This window comes from Sprattus sprattus (assembly GCF_963457725.1).
Source record: "Sprattus sprattus genome assembly, chromosome: 16".
NCBI lineage: Eukaryota > Metazoa > Chordata > Actinopteri > Clupeiformes > Clupeidae > Sprattus > Sprattus sprattus.
The window spans coordinates 10,530,785-10,551,825 of record NC_137914.1 but is presented as its reverse complement, the minus strand read 5'-3'; the positions used below and the strand labels follow the sequence as shown (position 1 = coordinate 10,551,825).

The 21,041-nt window shown below is 44.7% G+C and overlaps 1 protein-coding gene across 1 annotated transcript; it reads left to right on the top strand.

The window, feature by feature from the left end:
* Nucleotides 1–10,367: 10,367 nt before the first annotated feature.
* Nucleotides 10,368–19,733, top strand: camkvl (CaM kinase-like vesicle-associated, like; the record flags this gene model as incomplete). The annotated part of the gene is made up of 10 exons (XM_080853760.1): nt 10,368–10,471; nt 10,903–11,034; nt 11,254–11,328; nt 12,254–12,392; nt 15,597–15,717; nt 16,093–16,168; nt 16,434–16,570; nt 16,723–16,801; nt 16,982–17,069; nt 18,318–19,733. The coding sequence occupies exons 1-10, from the start codon at nt 10,377–10,379 to the stop codon at nt 19,731–19,733; spliced, it is 2,358 nt and encodes a 785-aa protein (XP_080709886.1). The 5' UTR covers nt 10,368–10,376.
* Between the last annotated feature and the right edge of the window lie 1,308 nt (nt 19,734–21,041).

Genomic DNA, 21,041 nt, shown 5'->3' with positions numbered 1-21,041 from the left:
TGAGTGGGAATCCATATCGTCTCATTCTCATTATATTTTTCTCATTCTCATTACAATGATAGGAATTAGCTGTTGAAAGAAGTTAATGGACACTGCACATCATCAAACTTAGATATGCAAAAAGAGCGAGGCCCGTGTGAAGTATGGTTGTATGACATCACAGAGTACAGTAGATGCAGTTGAGTGGTTTGTTGCACCTGCGTTAGAGGTAATGCACCTGGAGGCCACTGGAAGTTCAACATGACGTGAACGGCCACACCTGATGTCAGAGAAGGGAAAAAAGAGAGGTTATATTCCACTTTAAAAGACAGAGCAGTGAAAACACAACATTCATATGTTAAGCGGGGGATTAGAAGCCCGTTTAAGGACACATTTTCACAGTTTGTGGTAAATTGTTTTTTTTATTTGAATGCCTCATTCACAGGAGATAATTATCTAAAGTATGTAGTTGGAATACCAAATTGTCCCTACTTTTGTATAGAATGTCAGGAACAGGGACAGGATATGATCATTAGCAATCGTCATAGCAATCTTGCCTTTCTGAATAGGGACAGTTGGGCGATGTTCATTTTATGCCCCATGAAAAGGGATTTGTCAAGCAAGCTGTTTGGATGTACAGATAGATTATGCAAGGTGTTTATCTTTAATGAGGGATTACTGGGAATAACTGATTTTGCACCGGCACTGAATCCCGCTACACCCATTGTGTTTGCATAACCTGCTGCTGATGGACCTACACAATGTTAAAACGCAGCCGCAATTTTGTGGGTGAAGCTGCTTTTGCATTTATCATTATCCATTCACAGAAGCTTTTAGTAACATCTTACAGTAGCAGCGTCAAGCATCTTACAGGGACAGCTCGGTATATACTGTATGTTCGTCAGTAGTCAATGTGTGATGGGGGTTCATGATGTGTGATGTGAGTTCATGACCATAGAACTGACAACATCCTGCTCTACAAGTTGAACTACTTAGGTTGACTTCAGCGGTTAGGCATTTCACAGTGTTTTTTCTTCAATGTCTCCACATGTGAGAATTGTGGTTCAGGTTCAAGTATTTCTTTTCACCCATATCTGTTTTCCCTGGCAGTTAAATCCATGATCCTGGTATGGTTAGCTCCTTTGCCATGTCAGTTGAGTTGAAGGCTTAGGGTGAGTCTGTTTGATCCAGCGGAAAAGGAATGGAGTTTTAGTACCGAAAGCTCCATTTGTTTTAACTCTTGTCCCCACATCCGTGAGAGGGAGGATCTAGGTACGCTCGGGGCAGATTACGCAACCCGTGTGTGCCAGACATGCTCCTTTGTGTGGACCTCAAATGGCGGCATGCCATCCGAGCTCCCCTGAACATTCTCCTGTGCGTGATTCCTCTCCTCAAGGTCCAAGGCTCATAGAGGTGGGCAAGCATGCCATGGAGTGCCTGCTCTAGGCCAGTTTAGCACCTGAGCTCTATGCATTCCTCTTTATACCCTACATACTTAACTCAGGGACTTTTCTTTTCTGAATCTGAATCAGCTCAGATATTCACCTTGTGGACTATCAAAAGGAAACCTTTCAAAGGAACATTATGGGGTGAAAAGAGCAGCACAAGAAGCAATTGAAATTGTGAGCTGGAAAACAACCCCCCCCCCCCCCCCCCCCACACACACACACACACACACACACACACACACACACACACACACCATTTACAGTATAATCCTTTAATCTGACTTAATGTATGCCACTGGAGTATGTGGGTGGGTTTAATTTCTGGGTTGCCTGACACCCTCCAGAGACCCTGCACACAGACACACTATGTGGTCGGATCGATGACAGGAACATGTGTAATATATACATCTATCTTAAATATGGAGAATTGCCTGTCTACATAATGATGTGTGTGCACAGCATTCCCATGTGTACCTGTGATCAGGTGTGAGAGGGAGTGTGTATCTAACATCAGAAAAACAACGAGCTGCGTGCTAGATTTGTTCCTTTTTTCTGCAGCAGTCTCACATGCAGTCATGCAATGAAAATTGTGAATTTATATTGTAAATCCACTCAGGTGTTTGATAACTCCTCAACTTTGGTTTTGTTTTCTTCTTTGCCTACACTTTGGCTCCAAACACGCTCAAATGCTGTTCTGAACAGTGCTTAAATGTCATAGCATCTCTGCAGATCTCGGTCGTGTTCGATGCGTGACTCTTTTGCTGTTCACCTGTGCGTTATTGAGTAAGGTTTTTTATCTTCCCGTTCATTCAAGGTCAGATTAGCTCTGCTGTTATGCAGTGTCTTAAAGTCTTAACATGGCAATGTTTTTTTCAGTGCCATCTCAGTCCACACCAACATCGTTGGGTGTCTCGAGCATTTATGTTTGACTATTGAATACATGACATGGTACATGTCTGATGTATGTATGTACCAGTGGTGGAATGTAACGAAGTATTTTTACTTCGTTACTGTACTTCGTTACATTTTTACGTATCTGTACTTTACTTAAGTAAAAATAATAGTGCATACTTTTTACTTTTACTTCGTTACATTTTGCAGCTATTATCTATACTTTTACTCCGCTACATTTCTACAATATGTGTCGTTATTCGTTACATTTTATGAACAGTTTCCCAAAATGTTGCCTACACAAAAATATGGATTGCGTTGCTTTAGGACGTTTCAGCCAATCAGGTGGCTCTATCAGCTCCAATGACAGCAGAGTGTGTATTTGGCACTGGCAGCACTACGGTAGCCTTGCCTGTTTTGCTTAAACATTCGACAAACAGCCTGATTAACAAACAACTTTTCAGCATGGATTGAGAGTCAGCCTCATCTGAGGACATGTTCAAGTTCAGAGGCCACAAGAACAACTCGTGGAGGTTTCAGTGCATTTCCTGTCTACCTCAAAAAAGGAGTTCCTTCAAAAATTCGCCTTCAAATTTGGAGAAACAGGTCGAGTTATGCGGAGTTCTTGCTATGCTAAGTTAATGTCTATGACTTTTGCATATCGTATGTGGTTACTGACATGATTTTATACTGTTATCTAGCAAAATACATGTGGACAAACAGCAATAGCATCAAAATAACACGATTGTACCTTGATTATTTTTTTAACGTAGTGGTAAGATAAAGCTGGAAGTTTAGCAATGTCAAGCTAACGTGAAGATTTGCCTTTTTTATTGACTGGTTATTGCCTGGCATGCAAACTTAATGCCTAGTCTTGGGTTACTCAATATGTTTTTTTTTTTCCTTTTCTGCAATCAATAGAGCATAAAACTCTGCATTGACCAGTTTAACAACTCCATTTGCTTTTCATATTTCCATTTTTTACACGTTTACAATTAAATAAAAGATTAAAAGATACAAAATTGTGTCTTTATTGGTTTGGCTTAATGGTATTAACTTTACAAATAATCCCTGGTAGATAACTTGTCATCTGCAGAATTATAAAATAGAGTGTGAACAGTTTTACAGACAATAGGCCCAATAAGTACACCAACCTTTCCAATTAACAAATGTTGTTGCTTATAATTATTATTACTAGTAGTGACATCTGTAGAGGCATTTATTACCAGTCGCTATTTCTTTATCAAAATGGCACAGCCTAGACATTGAAAGACAACCTATTGCGTGAGTACTTTTACTTTTACTTTTAAAGTAAATTTAAAACTGAGTACTTTTTACTTTTTACTTAAGTAGGATTGTTGATGTAGTACTTTTACTTTTACTTTCATTTTCCTGGGTACTTGCACTTTTACTTAAGTACTAAACTTCAGTACTTCTTCCACCACTGGTATGTACTGTATGTATGCATGTCTGATGTATGTTTGTTCTTTACAAATGTACTGGACAAGTGTAGCCCTGTGTCTGCTTCCAGATGTACTGCACATGGACTTCCTTATTCAACCCAGTTGCTCACAGGCATAGTCAGGTCTTGCCATGCAACAGTGCAGCACGCTGAGGCGCAGTAGCTGAAGATCTCATGTTGCAACAGTGCAGCACGCTGAGGCGCAGTAGCTGAAGATCTCATGTTGCAACAGTGCAGCACGTTGAGGCGCAGTAGCTGAAGATCTCATGTTGCAACAGTGCAGCACGCTGAGGCGCAGTAGCTGAAGATCTCATGTTGCAACAGTGCAGCACACTGAGGCGCAGTAGCTGAAGATCTCATGTTGCAACAGTGCAGCACGCTGAGGCGCAGTAGCTGGAGATCTCATGTTGCAACAGTGCAGCACGCTGAGGCGCAGTAGCTGGAGATCTCATGTTCGTATGGTACTGTATGGAGCATCTCTCCCCGGTTTATTTATGCAGCAGCTTTATGTAATGACTCTTGTGTGTCCCTACATCTCGCCGTGTGTCTGAGACTCATGAGTAAGATTGATTTGTGTTCTGTGCCTCTCCTGGCCCGGCCCGAGCTCTGCTGCACACTGGACAGCCAAACACAAAGGTCTGCTGAAGCTCCTGTTGTCTTGTTGTTTCACATGGAGGGATATGAGTGCGTATGAAGGTGTGTGTGTTGACATTTGTGTGTGTGTGTGTGTGTGTGTGTGCGTGTGTGTGTGTGTGTGCGAGCATTGGTTTGTGTGTGTGTGTGTGTGTGTGTGTGTGTGTGTGTGTGTGTGTGTGTGTGTGTGTGTGTGTGTGTGTGTGTGTGTGTGTGTGTGTGTGTGTGTGTGTGTGGGTGTGTGTGTGTGTGTGTGAGCGTTTGTGTGTGTGTGTGTCTGTGTGTGTGTGTGTGTGTGTGTGTGTTGTCTATATATATATATATCAAAGTGATTGTCTGTCTGCAGAGACAGTAGAATGAAATGATGCTGCGTTTCTGTATGTGGTCAGGGCTGCACAGCCCCCCCTAGAGTGTTAATTTAGGCCGAGCCACACACTCAAACTGGGACATCAGCAATCACACTAAAGGGTCAGGGATTTACACAGGGCCCCACAGGAGCCCCAGTGGAGCCCCAGTGAAAATACACAGCGAGATGGAGGCGAGGCCCTTGAGAGGCCCCTGATGGCTGCACAGGCTCAAAGGCACAGAGGAAGATGGCTCCGGATCATGACTCATAGCCGAGGTGTGATTATTTTTAATGTGTGAGATATTTTTTTATCTCTCTCTCTACCAAATGTGCTGGGAATGTGCAGTAGTCTTTTTCAAACTTGTTCATGTATTAACAGGGACATCATTTCTATCGCGTGTCTGTTGTGCGCCGGGGAATTTTTGATTTCTTTCCCCCAGTTACTGTGTTGGGACCAGCCTCTATTCCCTTTCAGACGCAAGCCTTTTTCACAGGGACACCATTTCCATCCTGTGTCCATCATGTTTTGGCGGGCTTTCTAACTTGTAGCAAATCTCCAATATGTTTTTATTTAATTTCCGTCTAGTATCTGCTGCTTGCCTCTGGACAACACAGTTGGGAAATGTTCCCATAATTCTGGAAGCTACGCAGGCTCTCCAAATGTGATGAATTTTCATTTCAGCAACAAGAAAAATGTCCCTATTAAAAGAGAGCGCGTCTATGATTTCAAGCCCATAATTGCCCGCAGTCATAGCAGTGATGAAGGATGCGGTCTTCTGAGCTATGAGGAGATTACTGATTATAATTGGGTGAAGCTTTTACACATGCAGTGAGCTGACAGAAAGACTACAAAGGAAAACAGAGTGTTTTTAGTGACCTCCTGTGTGTGTGTGTGTGTGTGTATGTGTGTGTGTGTGTGTGTGTGTGTGTGTGTGTGTGTGTGTGTGTGTGTGTGTGTGTGTGTGTGTTTGTTTGTGTGTGTGGTAGTGTGTGTGTGATGTGCGTACATGTTCTTGGGTGTGTCTCAGCATCTGGCTGATAGCAACCCAGTTTGAATTTTCCTCTGAAATGTTTATTACAAGCATTACTTACAATTAGAGTGAATATGACAGGAGCATGACCCTAGTCTAATGGCAGAATGAAATCCCTCATTTTCAGGGGCATCTGTATTCTGTGTGGACACAGATCACCCCAGCGCAGCTCTATTTTCTAGTCCATGTTAATTACCATGTCCCATCTGTGCTAACAAACCCACTCTATCGGTATGTGATGCATAGAAAGTATCACTTATTGCCATTGGAGAGAAACGGCTGTCTCTCTTAGTCTGTGGTAGAGAAAAGCAGACGGTCATTAAAACAAAGCCAAAACACTTATATTTTATTCATCTTCATGGTTTTTAAGCACTGGCTCCCTCTTGCTCGTCTGTTTTTTTTTTTTCGTCCACAAAACTTAACGCAAAAGTGAATTTAAAAGTAGCCGTAAAGTTTCTTCTGTCTTGACACACCCCCAGGGGGGCTCTGCTGTACCCTGCGTGCTGCCCGCCTACTCAGCTGTGGCTCTTCCCCTTTGGGCCCGTGTGCGTGCATGTGGAACAGAGCAACTTTGGCTTGAATCGATCGAGCGGTGTGACAGAGCCAAGCCTCCAAACGGCGTCTGAAAGAGTTTGTGTTTGCCCGTGCCTTTGGTCTACTATGGCGTCAGAGAGGGAGATGGAGAGGGTGATGAAGAGGGAGAGGGAGAGAGAGAGTGAGACGGAAGAAGAGGGAGAGATGGAGAGAGGGAGAAAGATAGAGAGAAGGGGAGAGAGGGAGAGAGAGGGAGAGGGAGAGAGAAAGGGAGGCTGAAGAAGAGGGAGAGATGGAGAGAGAGAGAGAGGGAGAAAGAGGGAGAGAGAGGGAGAGAGAGAGGGGGGGAGCGAGAGGGAAGGAGAGCGGGAGGCATTGATTGAGCCCTGGCCTCCCGTGACCCCTCCTGCCTGGAAGCTGTCCCTTCACATCAGCGCCAGGTTTGTCATCCTCTTCCCTGGGCGCCAGGAGCCTGAAAGAGCAGCGCAGCTCTTCGCCTCAACCCCCGTGATCTTCCTGGCGTCCAGCTGCTCGCCCTCACCCTGTATCTATGTATCTTTCCCTCTTTTCTCTCTGTCTCATGCTCTCTCTCCTTCTCTCTCATTCTGTAACTATCTTTTGTCTCTCTTTCATGCTCTCTTTTCCCCTCTCTCTCTCTCTCTCTCTCTCGCTCTCTCTCTTTCTTCTTCTTTCTCTCTTTGTGCCCCATTTTCTCTTTTTCCTTCTTCTCCGCTCTCTCTTTCCCATTATCTCTGTTTCTCTCTCTCTCTCGTTCCCACTCTCTCTCTCTCTCTCTCTCTCTCTCTCGTTCCCACTCTCTCTTTCTCTCTCTCTCTCTCTGACTCTCTCTCCCTCTCCCTCTCCCTCTCTCTCCCTCTCCCCCTCTCCCTCTCCCTCTCCCTCTCTCTCTCTGTCCCAGCTGTGACGGAGCTCCAAAGAGCCGAGCTTTAGCAGCTCATTCTGCCAGTCATAGCAAAGCCAGATACCCCTGGAGGTGCCCGTCACCACGGCCACAGCCACAGCCACAGCCACAGCCTGGGTTAAAGTCTGGAGCCTGCCCTGCCAACTAGCAGAAGTCCAGCAGGCACCGGAGTCATACCATTATTGCCACTGCCACTGAGTGGCAGGAGATAATGATCCTGTTCCTGGTCTTATTGAGGAGTTGGGACCCAAGAACGCCCATGGGTCTGTACGAACCCTGGCTCTAACTGCATTGTGCCCAAAAAGGGTTTAGGTTTGATTGGGGACCTTGCTCCAGCTGAGCCCAAATGTAGTTACGAGCAGCAGAACGGGTGAGCTCTGGTCGAGGTGAGCGTGTACGAGGGTGGAGGGAACAGGAGGGGGGGGGGCGGTAAACGTGTGTCCGAGTTCAAATGTGATCTACGAGTGGCGCTTCACATCCACCGCATGCGCTTGTGTTTATTGTCCTAGAAAGAGAAGATTCATTGCTTTAATAAGAGTAGAGCCTCCGACAACAGAGGAATTATAGAGAGTAAGAGGCAAAGAGAAAAAGAGAGAGAGAGAGAGAGCGAGAGAGAGAGAGAGAGAGAGAGAGAGAGAGAGAGAGAGAGAAAGGGCAGAATAGTGGGAAGGGGATAGGAGAAGGGGATATGATGACAAAGAAGTATTTCATATTCAGGGGTCATCTCTTTACTTATTCGTCTCTGAGGAAGGACGAATGGTGCTTGCATCCCTGCTTCTTCCCTCCATCTCCCCATGGTGGACCTCTCCTGTGCTCGGCACACTATAACATTAATGCTAATGTAAATGGATGAGGAGGTTAGGGAAGAGATAAGAGAGGAGAAAAGACAGAGACAGGGTGACTGAGTGCACAACTGTTGGTGCTCCGTACAAATGCATGCATGCTGCTGCATTATCTGCACTTAGTGGAGTGCTTCTATAATATTTATCCCGTGTGTATGCGCCTTCATTGAAGAAACTTGCCTCAAACCATTATGGAATCCAGGAATTCTCCATAAGCCCTTCTCTATTGTTTTCCGTTCAGAGTTTCTCACAAGCCTGTTTCTAGCTCTTCGAAAAATGCCATTAGTGGAGCTGTGGTGTGTGACGACGATGGCGATGGTGGTAGTGATGATGATGATGATGATGATGATGATGAGACAGGGCGTGTGCAAGGGAAGGAGTCCATACATCGGTGGTGTTTGCACCTGCGTCTGCTGCACAGGGCCGTGCACACAGTGCCCCCAGTGCAGTGCACGCATGGATCTGACACTAATGAGTGTATGCTGCCACCTCCAATCAGCCATCATGTCATCCGCGAGCATGCTGTCACATGCATGCCACACAGCGGGGCCACTGCAAGGCAGGCCTGTTGTTGTGTGCGTGTGTGTGTGTGTGTGTGTGTGTGTGTGTGTGTGTGTGTGTGTCTGTGTGTGTGTGTCTGTGTGTGTGTGTGTATGTGTGTGTGTCTGTGTGTGTCTGTGTGTGTCTGTGTCCACTGTGTGCTGGCACACACGTCGCTGGCATGCATGTTTGCATCCGGAGGGAATTCTCATACCTTGAGAGAGTGTATTCCCAGCATCTGGCATCTACATGTGTGTGAATAAGCTCTGTGTCAACACGGCTCAGCTGCTCACTGTAATGCGTGAAGCCCACGGCGCAGGCAGAGGAAGCAAAGGGCCGCTGCCTGTCGTGGATGGTTCCACTGTTCCATGCTGTGTGTGGCTGCTGTCAGAGGCTCGCTCGCCCACCACGCTCGCTCGCTCGCCTCACTTCCCCTCGTGGCGCAGCGGTGGCCGGGGTTGAAGGAATGATGTTCAAACATGTCTGGTCATGTTTGAGATATTTGTTATTTTTGTTCTTTTCGAGTTGTCATCCCCACCCACGTAGTCTGGGTTTGTTGCACGGGTCAGCCTGGCACTCCATGGCAACAAAGCTGTCAAGCCACGCTCTCAAGCCATGCTCTTCAGTCTCAGACACTGGCGACGTGAGCGAGGAGCGGACCGTTTGATGGGTTTCAGACACACAGAAACAAGGCTTTCATGTCTCAAAAAGTACATCCCCACTGATGGCCCCTTGTCTAAACTTCTACAAACCTCGGCACAGGACTAATCCTTTATTCTCCCAGCTCTGTGAAAAAATGGTTACATAACATTTGTCTCTCTCTTGCCCGTCCCATCACCATTTTACCCACACCCACACACACACACCCCCACACACACACCCCCACACACACACCCCCACCCCACCCCCCACCAGCCCAGCCATCCTCTGAGCCTGACACCATCCAACCCAACCCAGCCCCAGCTTCAACCCCACCCCACCCTCCTCTCCTCTCCTCTCCTCTCCTCTCCATTCCTCTCCTCTCTTTGGGATCTGTAAGAGATTAGGGATTAGGGCCAGGAGCAGGATTACCCCGCCAGCGGCAGCACAGGGTTCACAGCAGGCGGGCTAACTCCCCCACCACACCCACCCTCTCCCTGGAGATCATGTTGATTCTGTTTTCACTCTTGCTGCCTTCCTCATCTGTGGAGTCAGATCAGTCTTTGGGTTGTTGTAGTTAGTTTCACTCCTCACCTCCCCCTCCCAGGGTTCATCGCCCGTATTAGTGAGGCCGTGCAGCGTGTGAACGACGGGAATGATGTAGAGGTCATTAGGCTCTCCCCCGCCATAGTGCATCATACTGACATTTGGATAATGTTTCTGTGTTTGTTAGCATCGGCTGAAGCAGTAGTATCTCAGAGCTATTATAGCCAGATGGAGGCAGCAATATGCTGGTCACTAATGGATACGAGCACTGTGAAATCACTCTGCCAGACTTGCTCTTTTGCTAATTAGGGTATAATGATAAGAATTAGAGTAGGTTGTTTTTTTTTCCAATTAAAGATTTTTTTTTTCATTTAAGTTAGACTCTTTGAAACTTTTTTTTAGGGCACATTCATTTCACGTGGTACACGGTGAAGGTACTTTCTATCTCATGTGATTCGGCTCTCATGTCACGAATAAGAAAGATGAGAGCTGCCCTCTGTATGAAGACTGACACAAGTTTATTCTTGGCTTGTCTTGTTTGCTTTTGACAGGTGGATGCTGCCATGCCATTTGGGTGCCTTGCCCTGCGGGACGGGCGGTCATACCACAGCCCCACGGACATCACTGATAAATACGACATTGGGCAGGTCCTCAAAGCGTGAGTCTTCCCTTCGCCCTCCCCTCTCAGGGGAAGTATTACAGCTCCACAGTGTCATGCAATTACCTGTGTGTCCGGTGTGATTAAAGTGTGTAAACGAAGCAATAGTGAAGATTTAGAAAAGAAAATATATTTTGGTTGATATTCTGCAAACTGCTGAGGAGAGTTTTGCTTCTCCTCTAACGGGAGAAGCATAAATAATTCAAAGTGGTGTCTGGATTCTTTGTTTCTGTGCTTGATATCTTGAATACAAAAAACCAAGAACAGCAATCTTCTAGTTCATTGAAAAACTAGGTAGACTTGCATGTCATGTTATTTTACCATTATGCACAATTATTTGAAGACTAGGAAGACTATGGAGGGTTTAAACTAGTTCTCATAATAATAATTCTCAGAAATTCTCATTCACTGTGTTTCTGCTTGTCCTTCAGGAAAGAGTTTTGTGAATTGTGCCTGGCGAAGGACCGACAGACAGCCAAGGTCTACGTGTGCAAGAAGTTCTGCAAGAAGGATGGCAAGAAAGTGCGAAAGGCCGCCAAGAACGAGATCATGATCCTGAAGATGTATGTGATGATTATAGATGGCAGCAAATACTACAACTGTATGTGCATATGAGTTGTGTTTGTGTGTGTGTGTGTGTGTGTGTGTGTGTGTGTGTGTGTGTGTGTGTGTGTGCGTGTGTGTATTTTTAACTGTGTGTTTCCATGGGGTGGCTTTGAACTTTGAACCACAGTTGCCTTCATTCACCTTCATGTCAACACTGTGCTTCCTCTCCTCTTCAGGGTCAATCATCCAAACATCCTGCAGTTGATCGATGCGTTTGAGACCAAGAGAGAGTACTACATCATCCAGGAGCTGTGAGTCTGACCCCAGTGGCGTGATTAGTGGCCGTCCTTGTCTGTGCCGTCTGTGCCGTCCTTGTCTGTGCCTCTGTCTGGCACGTCTACTAAGATGCCCCCTCCAATGTCTCATTCCATAACACTCTCCCACTTCCCTAACCACCGTTCCCTAACCGCCGTTCCCTAACCCCCCCCCAAAAAAACAAACACGCACACACACATCTTACTCTCCCTCCCTCTCTCACTCTCCCCATCTCCCTATTCTCCTTCTGTAATTTACACGTTCAGCGGTTGGCTCTATAACAAGTCTGAATGTGCCAGGGAGAGCTCACTCTTTATTAGAGTGGATTTGAGATGAAGTATTCCTCATTACTGACTCCTAGCACATCAAAAGTAACCACAGGCGAACAGGCATGATAAAGTGCTCTGACTGTAAAGACCAGAGTGATGGCTATTAACAAAAGGAAAAGTTCATTAGCTTCATTACATTGCTGATATTACCATTCTCATGTGTCTTCATTAAAGGAAGATTACTTTGATATAGCTTACTTGCCTGTGGAGTTAAGTTAGGATGGTAGGGGTTGTGTTGTCATTATTATTATTGTGATTGAAAACATTCATTAGTACGTGTATATCCATTCCATCAGATTGTGTGAATGTGCACATCTGTGTGTGTGTGTGTGTGTGTGTGTGTGTGTGTGTGTGTGTGTGTGTGTGTGTGTGTGTGTGTGTGTGTGTGTGTGTGTGTGTGTGCGTGTGTCTGAGAGAAGGTTTGCCCTCCATGTGCCCTGTATGACAGATGCCTCTGAAAAACAGACACAGACAGTCCCTGATGGCAAGTGTGTGTGTGTGTGTGTGGTGTTTGTGTGTGTGAGTTTGTGTATGTATGTGTGTGTGTGTGTGTGTGTGTGTTTCTGTGCCTATGTCTGTCTGTGTACCACAGAGCCACAGGTGAGGATGTATTCGACTGGATCCTGGACCAAGGAAATTACACAGAACGCGACGCATCCAATGTCATCCGCCAGGTCCTGGAGGCCGTGGCCTACCTTCACTCCCTCAACATTGTCCACAGGAACCTTAAAGTGAGTTCATGGCAATGTGCCCCGACAGCCATCTTGCTTCTTCAATTAAGTGGTCTTGTTGTGTTCCCAGCTAGCACAACTTGCGGCTTCTCATCCTTCCTCCCTTCAGCAATAAGCCATGGCACGTTCACAGGAAGACTAAGCAAGTGAACGCTGTGTTTTATGGTTGAGTGGGAGATTTCCCTCCCTGCTTAAACTGTTGTGTGTGCACATAAAAGAGTGAAAATGGTTCCTCCCCCTTGTTGCAGCTCTGAAGCAGCGAAAAAGTAATCTGTATCATTCGCTGATTGCTAATTCCCCTCTCACTGTGATATTATTCACGAGTTCTAAATGCTGCGGAGGCTCATGAGCACAGGCAATAAGAAAGGAATAAACAGTAATGGAGTCCCCTGTGACCTTATTTCTTTCTTTTGTAATCATTAATGCCATTAAGCTGAGCTTTTAGTGTGTGCCCTGTGCTATGGGTTTGTAGTGCCCTCTAGTGTGCAAGTTAATCCGTTTGCTCCCTCAATGTTCCCCTTTCGCTTCATCTTTGTGTGTGTGTGTGTATTTGAGTGTGTGTGTGTGTGTGTGTGTGTGTGTGTCTGTGTGTGGGTGTGTGTGTGTGTGTGTTATAAAGGGAGAGGGAGTGTGGTCGTAGTCCTTTTGAAGGCTACCTTCTTCTTTATTGGTTCCTGAGAGCACCAAAAATGTATCAGGGTGATAATGACGCACATAGATCTGCAGTACATCTCCCCAGCAGGCAGTTGGACTCAAATAATTTCTTTGGGGTGAGTTGGAGTAATTGCAAAAGGCTACGCCCGCATCTCTGAAACGAGAAAATAAAATCCTAAGTAGTTTAATCAAGTTATCATGGTGCTTGTTATTCCTAATGTGTGACTCATTCAGATGAGCTAGCTTGAGGTGGAAGCTCTGTGCTGAAACTGATTCCCATTCCACCCTGAGGGAACATATGACACTTCCGCTGTTCCCTCTCACCTTCTCTGCTGGAGGGTCTCTCAGAGTCTCGAGTCAGCAATCGACACCTCGCCATGCTCGTCCTGGCAGTCTCTCAAATATGCACCTATAGTGTTTGCTAATAAAATAAAGAAAGAGGGAGAAGAAGTGAACATGGACGTTTTTCATGTCAGACATTTATCAGGGGTCTCAAACTCCCGGCCCGTGGCCTAGATTCGGCCTGCCAATTGATTTTATGCAGCCCGCCACTTGATAATAACTACTTACTAACCGAGAGTGAGGTCATGCAGGTAAATATCAAATTGAGGCTTTAACGTATCGGCCAAGCAAAAGCGAATGACCGAACGGTCGAGGGTAGTAATTGTTTATTAAATGGGATTTTGTAAATGAAAATAAATGGTAATTGTTAATAGTTTTGTTCAGCTCTCAAGTCTTCTCACGACACAATGTGTTTCAGGTGTTGCAGAGCAACCAATTACTTGCTAACTTCAAGTTATAATGATCAATAGAAAACGGACAACATGGCTCAGCTAAAATTGCTTTAATTTACAGTAAAGTAGCAAGACAAGTGATTCAAACTATAGTGTATAGTCTTCATCATCACTTTCAATAACACATTTTCGCTGCTTCTGAATTTCCTCATGGCTGTTGATGTCTATCAATATCGTCAGAGGGCAATAAGGATCCGTATCAGACCGGCAGACCGGCGAGGATGTCAGTACGCGGCTGGAATGACTACCCATTAGCCAATCAGAGCGCTCAAACTGTCGTTGCCATATAATAACAAGTTTTATTATACGGCTCCTCAGAATGTTGCAAAAAGTTCTGTTGATTTGAATGGGCCCCCCAACGTTTACCGCTGCCATTGGCAACAGGTTTTGTGCTTCTTTACCACATCTTTCACATTATTCCACAAGTAGTCCGGTCATTTAACATAACGGAAGTTGGTAAGTAATGGCTTGCTACGCAACACCAGAGACTTTAAAGTTCTATTTGCGTAAAGAACAATTTTTTTCTTAAGTCACAAAGTCACAAAATGGCTACAAAATCATAACAAAATTTGGTAGTAATGTCTTCCATCTTTTTGACAAGTAACCAGTGTCCAGTGGTCCTTTCGGAAAATAAATCTAGCTGTGTGTCAAAGGCAGGAGTTTCAGTGCGTATTCTGTGGCTCTGGACGAGAGCACTGACATGAATGATAATGCTCAGCTCGCGATTTTCGTCCGTGGTATTAAAAACCAGTTTGAAGTGACAGAGGAATTACTTTGTGTGAAACTTTATTATGTTTTGTTTGTTTGTAACCTCGTTACCAACTATACAAAAGGGATGGAGTACGGCATTTGCTTCTAAATGTGAAAGTATGCAAGAAATATATAGATGTAGTTGTCGATGAAGACATTATCCCACTATTACTGCTGTATATGTAAGTCATGGGCTATCAATGAGACAAAGTGATCCAAAAATGCTACTATAACAAACGCCTTTATCCAAAGAGTATCTTGCATTGCCCAGGAATTGAAAACCACTTGTTATTCAATACTGTTTCTACAGTATTGTGATAAGCAAGCCAACAGATAAAATAATCTGGCCCCCCACTGACCAGACTAGACACTCATGGGCACCAGGCGTGAGTTTGAGACCCCTGCTGTATATGAAAAGAATGTCTGGCCCCAGTACGGCCCGGCCTAATGTGAGGTTTTATACTTAACGTATTGTGTTTTAGCACCTAGAGAAAGTGCCGACTGGAGCAAGCTATGTGCCACGGTTATAAAATCCTGGATAAAGAGGGATATGAATATTGAGTGCTAATCTCTTCACACTTCCCTCTTTGAGTCATGACTCAGGTACCCTGAAGACTATGATTAGACACCGATGGTAATATTCTCCAGCTGAAAGTTAAACAATGATATTGGAAGTCAATTGGAGGGTTGGGTCTTGGCATTTTTGGATTAAACAAAAATGATTCACTTTCAATAGAGTTGGAAATGTCAGTGTCTGATGCACTAGCCTACTCTGAGGAGTTACAGTACATATAATGTGGGAACTCACTCAGCAACATTATTCTGAAGTGTTGAAGCGTGGCTCAGCACCAAAATAGCATCTTTCAGCATGTTGCGCGTATGCTACATCAGTACGTTCAAGGTTACAGTAACAGGTGTCGCAGTGAATAATGATGACTGGCAGATACAGTTCTCCTGAGTTTTCCATTGTGATGTATGTGTGCTTTTCTGTGCTCTTTCTTACCAGCTGGAGAACCTGATGTACTACACAGAGAACAACCACAGCAAAGTAGTCCTGCGGGATTTCTATCTGTCCAAGTTTGAGAACGGCTCCATCACTGAGCCCTGTGGAACTCCAGAGTACCTTGGTAATTCAAATACTTGATATTTTTTAATAAGAATGAGAGTGAGAGTTTTCATGGATAGAATTAAAGATGTCATTTGGATTTTTTTGTTTATTCTAGGTCTATAAGCATAGCTTATTTTCTGACAAAAAAAAACTGCACATATTCTGTAAGTGTAGTTCTGGATCAGCATAAATTCCCTGTATATCTGCTATATGACTGACTCACATGATAGTGGTAGGCCTTGGCTGTCCACCTTTGCTGAAACGTCCTCCCTCTAGTGAGGCCTGGTTTCCTGATCCTTCAGGGATTTCCAACATTCATATCCAGTCATGTCCAGTCCTCATGTTCCTCTTTAATATTGTGTTCAACATGATCTGTCCTGTTCTCTGTTCTCAGCCCCTGAAGTAGTGGCACGTCATAGGTATGGGAAGCCAGTGGACTGCTGGGCCGTGGGAGTTATCATGTACATACTGTGAGTGTCACAAGGAACCTTTATACCTTTTCGCCTCATTTAAAAAAACATTGAAATTCATCATTTTTGTTATTAATTTGTTTAAAAAAATATTCTGTGTGTGTATTATGTACTCTAATTAGTTGTCTGGTTTAAACTTTGTTTATAGTAGGTTGTTTTTTACTGGAACAACATGACCCATGAAAACAATTGTCATTTCTCTGACAATTTCCTCTTTCTCCTCACACCTTCTCCATTGATTTTCCCGTGCTTGTAAAATGACCAGGTTATCTGGAAACCCACCCTTCTTTGATGAAACTGAGGAGGATAACACAGACCTGCATAACCGCATCATCTTCTGCCGGATCGTGGCAGGAGAGTTTGAGTTTGATTCGCCATACTGGGATGACATCTCTCCTGCAGGTACACTAAATTACCACAAGGGGGAGCTCTGATGTCTGTACATTATACGCTGGATTCAGTTTGCAGGCAGTAGAGGGTTTTAGTCATTGATTTTCAATGACACTTTCACTAATCATTTATGTTTTGTTTTCTATGGTTCTATGGTGCCTTAGCTAAGGAGTTGGTGTGCAGACTAATGGATATTGACCAGATGTTGAGGATAACCGCTCAAGATGCCTTATGGCATGAGTGGTGAGGATACATACATTTGTGTGCGCATACACACACACACACGCACACACAGACACACACACACACACACACACAGACACACACACGAAGATATTAATGTATATTCACTTATGTACACTCTCTCACTCTTACACACAGCTCTGGCTTTGCTTGACCTGTTCTTTTCTTTTTTTATAAAAGGATTGCTGGCAACGGAGCTTCAGAGAAAAATCTCAAAGACGGAGTATGTGCCCAGTTTGAGAAGAACTTTGCCAAAGCCAAGTGGCGGGTAAGAGAAATCATAGTGATTAGAAAGAAATAGATTTTATGTACTTATACATACATAAACACATGTCTACATGTTAACTTTCCTATTTATGTGACACAACTGAGGCTCATGGTGGCACTAATGGTGACTGTGTCCAGTGTGTCATCATTTATTTTTCAGTCCAATTATGATGGTGATGATGACGATGTTGATGTTCATGATGATGATGATGATGATGATGATGATGATGATGATGATATTGTGATGCTCTCCTTTCCCCTTGCATGTGTCATCCAGGATCTTAAGGTACAGTGGTTCTCTGTGAGACAGTATGGAGCCAGACATGACTTTTCTCACAAAAACTACATCAGACTTGACCACAAAAACCCCTTCTTGAATACACTGAATAAAATGTGATAACGTTAAGATGGTAGCATAAAACGCATCTGGTCAAGTCATGTTGTGGAAAAGAGTGTCTCTTTATTCTAGCCTCCTGCTGTCTTCACAAAAGCCCACCGCTAAGCAGCCCCAGTCAGCCCCAACAGTCACAGCCCTAACTAGTCATAACTGCTCATCCATACGCATCCATGCTATCCTTAAATCTAACCTGTTTTTGTGACCCTTGTTAGTGTGTGTGTGTGTGTGTGTGTGTGTGTGTGTGTGTGTGTGTGTGTGTGTGTGTGTGTGTGTGTGTGTGTGCGTGTGCGTGCGTGTGCGTGTGTGTATGTGTGTGTATGTGTGTGAATGCGTGAGTGTGTGTGTGGAGAGAGAGGCAGAGAGAGATTCATTGTGATTTGAGCCCTTATCACAGAATCATAAAAGTGACTCATGTCATTTTAGGTTTGATGAATAGTGTTTATTTTTCTTGTTCTGCTGGGGTACTCCTGAAGTTAAGCTCAGACAGTATAAAGCACAAGCATAGAAACCTGTTCATGCATTCACTTCATGACTCCATCACAATATGACCATTGATATTTGTTTATTTGATTTATGCAGCTAATGATCTTTTAGGTAAAAAATGGTTACATAGATGAAAAGATATTTGTGGGTTTAATTTAGTTGTGAACACAAGTACCATCTCTCTTGGGTAAGCAGTTTGCTTTTGAAAATATGCATTCAATTGCCTTGTAAGGTCAAATTTTACAGTGTCAGTTGATAGCAACACTATTCTGAAAAGATTAGTAACACACTTTCCTCCATGTCTCTACCCATTCACTTCACTGTCTGTCTACACCTCTGTCTCTCTGCATGGACGTTTGTGTCTTTCAGAAAGCGATCCGCGTGACCACGTTTATGCAGCGGCTGCGTAACTCTGAAATGATGGCCAGTGACGCAACGACAGATGACCTGACCGACGGGGTGTTGGACAGCAGTCCGGAGGGCGAGAGCCCCCAGACGGATCTGGGAAGCGTCCCGACTGTGAACGTTACGGTGGAGAACAGGCCTGCGGATGATCCAGAGGAGGAGGACAAAACTGGAAACGAAGGGGAGAAAGATCCAGATGGGCAGACAAGGAGAATAGGGCTAATACCAGGTACACCTTCAGTTGGTATTTCACCCTCAGCCACAGCAGAGCCAGTCGCCCAGGAAACCCCTTCCACAACAACACCAAGTGAGGACCTAGACAAAGAGTCCAGGAAAGGAGTAGGTGAGGGCACTTGTAAGACAGCTGCAAGTTTAGGGCAAGACGGAGTACCTGCAGAGGTAAACAAGACACCTCCTACACCTGAACCCACCAAGATCCCAGAATCCACTGGGGCAAAGGTTTCACTCCAGCAAGAGGTTCCATTGTCGAGTAACAAAGAGAAGAAACCGACATCCTCTCCTGAGACCCCGAACCGTCGTAAAATGGCAGCTAATCTCACCATGGACCATGGTCCCGAGCCAGCCGTCAAGACAACAGCAACAGCCAACAACAAAGAACAGGCACCACGAAAGGAGGAAAAGGCAGATAAAGCGAAAAAGCTAGAGATGTCCCCAGGTAGCTGGTGCCAAACCCAGGTTCCAGAGGTGGTGGCAGAAAAATCAGTAGTGGCAGGGCAACTGGCAGAAGTAGGACCCAAGACAAGAGATCAGGGGGTAGGTAGATCTGATGATGCCTTAGTGCAGGGAACACAGGTTCAGAGCCCCTACAAAGGTATGGGTACATCCAGTTTGGGACGGCACAAGCCAGTGTATAGTCAGGAGCTTGGGATTGGAGCTTCAGGTTATGCGAGTCCATATGGCTCCCCTTACTCCGTCGGTAGAGGGGGTCTGTACCACACTTTGGATCACCGTGTCGGTGCGGGGGCTGACTGGCAGATGGACAGTGTGATTGAGCAGATCGAAAAACAAATGGCTGCCGTTTTGGAGAAGATTGAGGGAGACATGCCCTCCCTCCTGGAGCAGATCAGCGACTGCCCTGAGACTCTCTCCAGGGCAAAGAGTGCCCAGTCTTCCCCCTCTGTGCACCCCCGTTCGTACCACCACTCGACCCCACCGCCCCTCCCCACCACCCCACGCCCGCCACTGCCCAACCTGCCGCACCTGACCATTCCCCCGCCCGCATACCCACCTCCTGTCCCACCCGCTCACGGCCAGGCACACACACAGCCAGTCACAGAGCAGGATGACAAAGATGGACAGAGAGGCACCATGAGGTCTGGCCAGTCACCACATGGAGGGTCATCCGGGAGAGGCTTGTGAGGCAGTCTATCATTTTAATCACAAGTTGAAACACACTGTTCATGACCCATTTATTGTGGTATAAAGCTGTTATAACTAAGGGAGTTTTACAGTAGATCACTGCTTCTGAGGATTCACAGACATAGCATTCTATTTGAACTCTTTTTCAGTGAGTTTTTGCTGACAATGTAAGTTGTAACATGTATTATAGGTCCAAAGAATCAGCGATGTTGGCAGATGAGATCAGTTTTTCAGGAAGGATTACGTACACATTTAGTTTTTCAGACTGAAAGTTCATGATGTAGAAAGGCTACGCTGCACATCAATCAACCCTGACTAGGGCACGTCAGTCTCAGGGACACAGATCGAGTTTGTTGTCAGTGTGATGAATATTTTCGGAGCATTATGTTGTTACCTCCGCCAAGGAGGTTATCTTTTAGCTTCGGTTTGTTTGTTTGTCTGTCAGCAGGAAAATGCTAAAACGATTTTTAAACTTGGTGGAGGGGTGGAGCATGGGTCAAGGAAGAACCCAATACAATTTGGAACGGACCCCGCTTCAAGCTGTGGAGCCAGTTTTTTTTCTCTCTTTCTTTGACATTGGGATAGGGCATCTTGATCTTTGCGTATGTCAGCACTCTCCGACTGCCCTTCTAGTTATTTCTTGGTGTAATTCATCCACCAGAATCGTGTCAGATTTTTAAACAAAAAGTGTTAACTGTGCCAGGCACTTAATTGGTCTTTGATTTTTTTTTTTGTGCGTTTAAACTTATATTGAAGGGATGTACATGTTCAATGCATTGCATATGTCATATTACAACAGTTTAAGTTGCTGTATATTTGAGTTATATATGCTTTCACCATACATTATTGCCTAAGAAATAAAAACATGAACTATGTGTAGTAATCTGAGTAAATAGTATACTTGTATATATTTTGTGAATAATAAACCCATGCTTCATACATATATGACTACTGGCATAATGTATCTTGTATATCTTATTATAACTGTGTTGCATGTCCCCAATAAAAATGTGCAAGGATTAAAACTGCCATGCCCCTTTGGTAAAAGAATATTCATTCCTGTGTATTAGCCTACCTTTCTGTTCAGTCAGAGACTTTGCTGTGTTGTCTACCATTTTGATCCACTCACCTACAAATTCTGCTACTATTTAAAAATGTGTTTATTTCTTCATTCTTAATTAATTTAACAGATTTAAAATATGTATTGTAATTTGTTCAATATCACCCATTGGTGAAAACTTTGCCCCAGTCTATGTGGCCGTTTCACTAAGCACTTGTTTTGAGCGTGTTTCCTTTCATTATCATGAA